The sequence below is a fragment of the Acanthisitta chloris genome, unplaced genomic scaffold, assembly GCF_000695815.1.
Source record: "Acanthisitta chloris isolate BGI_N310 unplaced genomic scaffold, ASM69581v1 scaffold20435, whole genome shotgun sequence".
Classification (NCBI taxonomy): domain Eukaryota; kingdom Metazoa; phylum Chordata; class Aves; order Passeriformes; family Acanthisittidae; genus Acanthisitta; species Acanthisitta chloris.
This window is the reverse complement of record NW_008673367.1, coordinates 923-6,617: the sequence shown is the minus strand read 5'-3', so window position 1 is coordinate 6,617 and position 5,695 is coordinate 923. Positions and strand designations below refer to the sequence as shown.

The 5,695-nt window shown below is 52.0% G+C and overlaps 1 protein-coding gene across 1 annotated transcript in view; it reads right to left on the bottom strand.

Moving 5' to 3' along the window:
* LOC103802464 (probable lipid phosphate phosphatase PPAPDC3) overlaps positions 1-5,149 on the bottom strand; it is a 7,808-nt gene extending 2,659 nt beyond the window's left edge. Inside the window, exon 1 of the mRNA XM_009074942.1 lies at positions 5,122-5,149. Coding sequence (XP_009073190.1) covers positions 5,122-5,125 — 4 coding nt within the window. The 5' untranslated portion in view covers positions 5,126-5,149. The remainder of the gene's footprint in view (positions 1-5,121) is intronic.
* Between the last annotated feature and the right edge of the window lie 546 nt (positions 5,150-5,695).

Sequence of the window (5,695 nt, the reverse complement as noted above, 5' to 3'; positions counted from 1 at the left end):
CTGACACGGAGGAAAGGAGGCACCTGAAATGAAGTGGCTGCAGGTGGCAAGGGGCTGCAAGGAGGTTGGTCACACCACTGGCCCTATAGTGGTAGCGATGGGTTGAGGAGGACAAGGACAAGGATAATCAGGGACTGCCCAGATCCTGCTGGCATGCCCATGGGGACCCCAGCACTCAGCAGAGCAGTTCTCTGCATTTTGAGGTTTAGTGGGGAGAAAGGGAGGGAGGGATTGCAGACAGGCTGCAGAGCCCTGGAGCAATCACTCACCCTGGTTCCCTGCTAAGGTCGAATGTTGCCAGCCCAGCTCACAGCCACGGAGGGTCACAGAGTGCCAGGGCTGGTTGGACATTACAGGGTGGCCTTGCTGCAGCCAGGCAGCACACAGCTCTGCTCACACTGGGCTTCCTAAATCCCCCCCAGCCCCACTCCTCACCCCACCAAGGTGACCCCCCACAGCCTCAATCCAGCAAAGTGCTTCAGGAAACGATTTTCAGAGCTCATCATCTGCATTTCCCACAAGTCTCACCTCACCCTGGGCAAGAACTGGGTGAAAGCTGAAGCTCTGGGAGGCAATCTTGAGAACCCAGGCTCAAATTCCTTTCAGAGAAATGATGCACCAGTGCTGCCAAGAGAAGACTCTCGCCCAAGCTGTTTCTGCTGAAGTCAGCACCCTTTGCATTGCTGAGAAGCTCAGCCAGGACTCTGCATCCAGTCTGGGCATCCCAAAGGATCCCAGTGTCTCCTCCATGGTGTTCAATATACCCACTACAGACCATTCCCCACCAAACCCACCCATGGATCAGTAGCACAGATGCCATGTGCTTTTAGCAATGCGTGGTGTTTACCACTGCCCCTCAGTATTTTGCACTGACAATATTTTTTAAGGTCAAAGGTGATGTCAGGGCAACTGGAGGGATGCAGGCATGTGTGCACAGAGGTGTTCAGGGCATGGGGAGCAAGCCAAAGAGCTGTTTTAATAATCCTTTCATTCAGAAGATGAATAAAATGGGCCTTCAGTACTGCTAGGTTTGATTTTCGTCAAATGATGCACAGAAAGCAAAAAAGCCTCGTTTGCCCACATTTCAAGATCTGAAGGCATGACAGCACTGAAACCGGGGGTTAATTTGCCGTTAAGAGGGAAGACAAAAAAAACCACAAAGATCTCTCCGTCTGGTGCTTTTTCTGTCACTTCCTCCTGCACTTTCTGTTCCTTTCATGAAGCAACTTCTTTATGAAACAGCCCCAGCAGCCTGCCCTGCCCCAGCCCCCGCAGCACATAGGGGTCCCAGTGCCCTCGCCCAGGGCTGTGTTCATGCTGTGCCCTCTCCTGCTGCTGCTGCTGCTACTGCCAGCGGGCAAGTGCTGGCAGAGTGAATCAGCAGGCAGCACTGCTGCTGCTGGTGCTGCCAAGGGCCCACATCCTTCAGAAACAGAGACAGACAGTGCTGTTGCCCAGCAGCCCCAGCCCAGCCTGATTCTCTTGCAATCTCATGACCTACATACCCACTCGGACCTTGTCTCGCTTTCTATCCTTAGGGCACTCCAAATCTTCCTCCTCAGGTGTGTATATCTGTGCCAGCGTTAGGCTGGTAGAATCATAGGATCAATCAGGTTGGAAAGGACCTTCAAGATCATCAAGTTGAACCCTAGTGTGGTTACTAGACCATGGCACTAAGTGCCACATCCAGTCTCAGCTTGAAAACCTCCAGGGATGATGAATCCATCTCCGGCTTGGGCAGCACATTCCAATGTCTGATCACTCTCTCTGTAAAAAATCTCCTCCTAATATCCAACCTAACCCTCCCCTGGCAGAGCTTGAGTCTGTGCCCTCTTGTCCTGCTGCTGGTTGCCTGGGAGAAGAGACCAACCCCCACCTGACTCCAACCTCCTGTCAGGGAGTTGCAGAGGGTGAGAAGGTCTCCCCTGAGCCTCCTCTTCTCCAGGCTGAACACCCCCAGCTCCCTCAGCCTCTCCTCATGGCACTTGTGCTCGAGCCCCTGCACCAGCCTCGTTGCTCTTCTCTGGACAAGGTAAGAGATTAACTTCTTGATAGGTAACCTTGGAGGTTCCTTGGAGGTTCCAGCTGCAGGTGGGTGCTCTGCACTGGGGAAGGTGCCTACTGGCTACCAAAGCCTCACACCTAAACCTCCTGCATTGTCACCTTCAGTCTGCCCTTCCCTGGTGCCTCAGACAGAGCCATGTAAATCCTTCAGGCTGACCTGACTGAAGGCTGGAGGAAACAGAGCCCCTGGAGAGGCTGGAGAAGGGAGCCTGCAGCTGCTGTACCAGCCTGCACTAGCACACAGCTGCTCTCTGGGGACCCACGGGCTGTCAGAGGCACAGCAGAGATGGCAGAGTGCCACCTGACCAAGGGTGAGTTGAGAAGAGCAAGAAGTTTTAAGTATTTTTTTCATCATGCCCTTCCCCCAAATCCAGGCAGCACTGGATTTAAACCAGAGGCATCACTGGATGCAAAATCCAGGTAGAGCTGGATTTAAGAGCAAAGGAAGGATTAGCTCTTACCCATCTCTCCTTTCTGAAAAAAGATCCAGAATTTTCCCTTTGACCTGATGTTAAGGGCAACAATCATTCAGATTTCCACTGCCAAACCACCCAATCCCAAGATTAACATCTAAAACTTCCTTAAAGCACCAAACCAAAGAGCAAGGCTTGTCATGCCTGCAATGATTTTAGCATCAGAGCTCACCTTGGTATTCTAAGAAACCAACATCTGGCATTGGATGCACAGTAAATGAGCTGAAAGTGAACCCCCTGGGCAGGCATTTTATACCTATTAGTAAGAAAAGGGAAACAATTACCTGCCTTGCTCCTACCACCAAATAGGAGCAGAGAGGTGAGTGGAGAGGAGCCCTGAGCAAGCAGGGCACGAGGATGAACCTGAACCATCATCAGCAGAGCCAAGCCAAACCCCAAAGCTTGTATTTAAGAGAAATCAAAACAGTTGGATGTTCCCTGTCACCATAAGGTCCTTTCTGTCCCTGAGGTGCCACCTCTGCTGCTTTCCCTTCTGGCTGGAAGAGGCTGAGGATGGTGTGAACACCCACGGGGGCATTGCCTGCCTCAGGCTGGAGCCAGGCAGTGCCTCCAGGGACAGAGGCAGATTCCAGCTGAGATGTTTATATAAACATGTTATCAAAACTGCAGCTGAAAAACAACCTGGGCACAGTGCTGGGGGCAGAGGGGGGAGGAAAAGAGGAGAAAGCCAAAAAAGCACTTGGCCTCATGCGTTCCTCCAGCCACGATTCACATGACTTCACACACATGGGGCTGCTTGGATGAGGCAAGGATGTGCTCCAGAGCCCAATCTGTGCTGGACTCAGCCTCCCAGAACTGTGGCTGAGCACACAAGGAGAGGAAAACAGGGAGGGAAATGCGCAGGAATGAAGAACGAGCCCATCGTGTGAGCTCAGGAGGCTCCCAAGTGTTGGGAGCAGATGTACATCAGACAACTCTTCTGCCCAGCCCAGCACTGCTTTAAAGCAGAGCCAAACTGGTGTCAACTCCGTGCCTGGGCTTCAGATCTAGGTCCCACAGTGCTGGTGCTCCCCACCACAGCTTGGCTGTGTAGGGCCAAGACTGGCTTTGAGGGTCCTGTATTTCCCAGACTAGCCATCCTCACTCAGAAGGGAACTTTGGATAAATGTCACCATTCCCAGGAAGCAGGGGTTTTTTTTCTCTCCATAATTAGAATTTGTATTTTTTCCCCTTTTTTCTCTTTACTTGCATGCCCCCTCCTACTCCTTCTGAACTTCCCAAATCTCCCCTGCAGGCATTAGGCTCCCTGACCTGGAAAATGAGCCATTTGCAGCCTTGACTAGTTGACATTAATGAAAGATGCAGGTTTCAAAAGAATCTTCACCCTCTCTCTGGTGGAGTCAGTGGAAGCTGGAAGAGGTCCCACTCCTCTGGAAGTGAACTCCTCTACTCCATTTTCTTCCCCAAATGTGGTACTATTGGGTTTAAGAGCTGACAAAAGGCACAGATGGCATGACACATTGTAGAGCCAATGAATCAGGCACTGTGGTGTTTTGGGGGGGGGACGTTATTTTTTGGCTGAATAAGCAGCAGTATGGGGTAAGTGGTCATGGGGAGGTGAAAAAAATGGTGGAAAGCAGCATTGTGCAATTAATTAAAATAAAAACCCACAACAACTAAAAATAGACTCACTATATTCTAGATGATTAGAAACAGCCCTGCCAGCATTGTGCAATTAATTAAAATAAAACCCCACAACAACTAAAAATAGACTCACTGTATTCTAGATGATTAGAAACAGCCCTGAGTGCAAACACAGGCTGCCTGGAGTTCTCCCATTGGAAACACTGTGCCCTTGGAGCTGGGAAATTTGTAGTCAGCATCAAATACTGAGCTGGGCTGCCTCGCTGGGGTCTGTATGGGCTGGGAAGAGATGTGGGTGAGATGGGGAGTGTAGTGAAAAGGGCTCATGCTGTTGGGGGAAAAGAGCTGAGCAGCTCCCAGGATGGCTCAGCTGCCTCCCAGAAGGGCTCCAACAGCTTGAAATGCCCCTGTACCCCATGGCAGCAGCACCAGGTAACATCAGCTCATTCCAGAGCTGTGTGCTGCCACGTACCAGCATGATGGTACTGCATAGGATGAGCTGGAGGAGGAAAAGTGCCTTGGGCTGATGACCAGTAGCACGTCCCAGCTCAAAAAGGCTGTGTTCCTTGCTTGGACTCAGTGCTGCTTGGGCTTCACCCCTTGCCTTCAATGAACAAATGGGGAAAAAAAAAAAGGGGTTGATTCTGTGGTGCTCAGAGGGTCTCTGACCACCACAAGTCACAGTGTGCTGGACCTGGATCAGGCATGTCTGCCAGCATCCTTGTAGAGATGGAGATGGAGAGCATGATCAGAACTCAGTTGCAGGTTGAAACACAGAAATTTATTCAAAGAGGAGGAAAAAGAGATAGCTCATCTGATTCCCCTCTCCCATCTCATCCTGCACCAATCCTGGCCCGGAGCAGGAGACCCAACGGGCTCTCCCTGCCTGCTGCTCCTCCCAGCAACTCACCTCACTCCCCCACCTTCCTCTTCCCAACCACTGCTCCTGTCAAGGCGTGTTAGAGCCAAACACGCTCACCCATTTCCTGGGCTCTCCCTTCGGGCCAGAGCCTGGCTCGGTTTCTCCAGCTCTGCCTGAATGAAACAGCTACTGTCCCCTCTGAGCTCCAGGCAGGGGCAATAGGAAGCTGTTCCCAGAGTGACAGACATAAGGATGACTCATTTCCCATGTTTATTCCCCCTCTTCCCATTCAACAACCCTCGCACTTCTTTTCTCTCTCGCTCTGCATTCAGGCTCTGGAACATTTAGCTGCTCACTCTGCCGAGGGTTGGATTCCAGCTCGCTGCAGATTCCTCAGGGGCTGCACACATGGCTCCAGGGCTCACAGCATCCCCAGCACCAAGCAGTCAGCCAGGACCTGAGCTCCTCAGCACTACCTGGTACCAAGGGTCTGATGGATGAGACCATGCGTCTGAGAGAGACCCTGTGCAGGTTCCTGGAAATCCCTCCCTGCCTGCTCCAGCCACAGTCAGATAGGTCCCAGCCTGTCACTGACTGTCCTTTATCCGAAGGGACACTGCAGCCTTGCCAGCCTGCCCTGCAGTGAACAGGATTCGTTTCTGGAGAGGAAGCAGGGAGGAAGGGGGCAGGG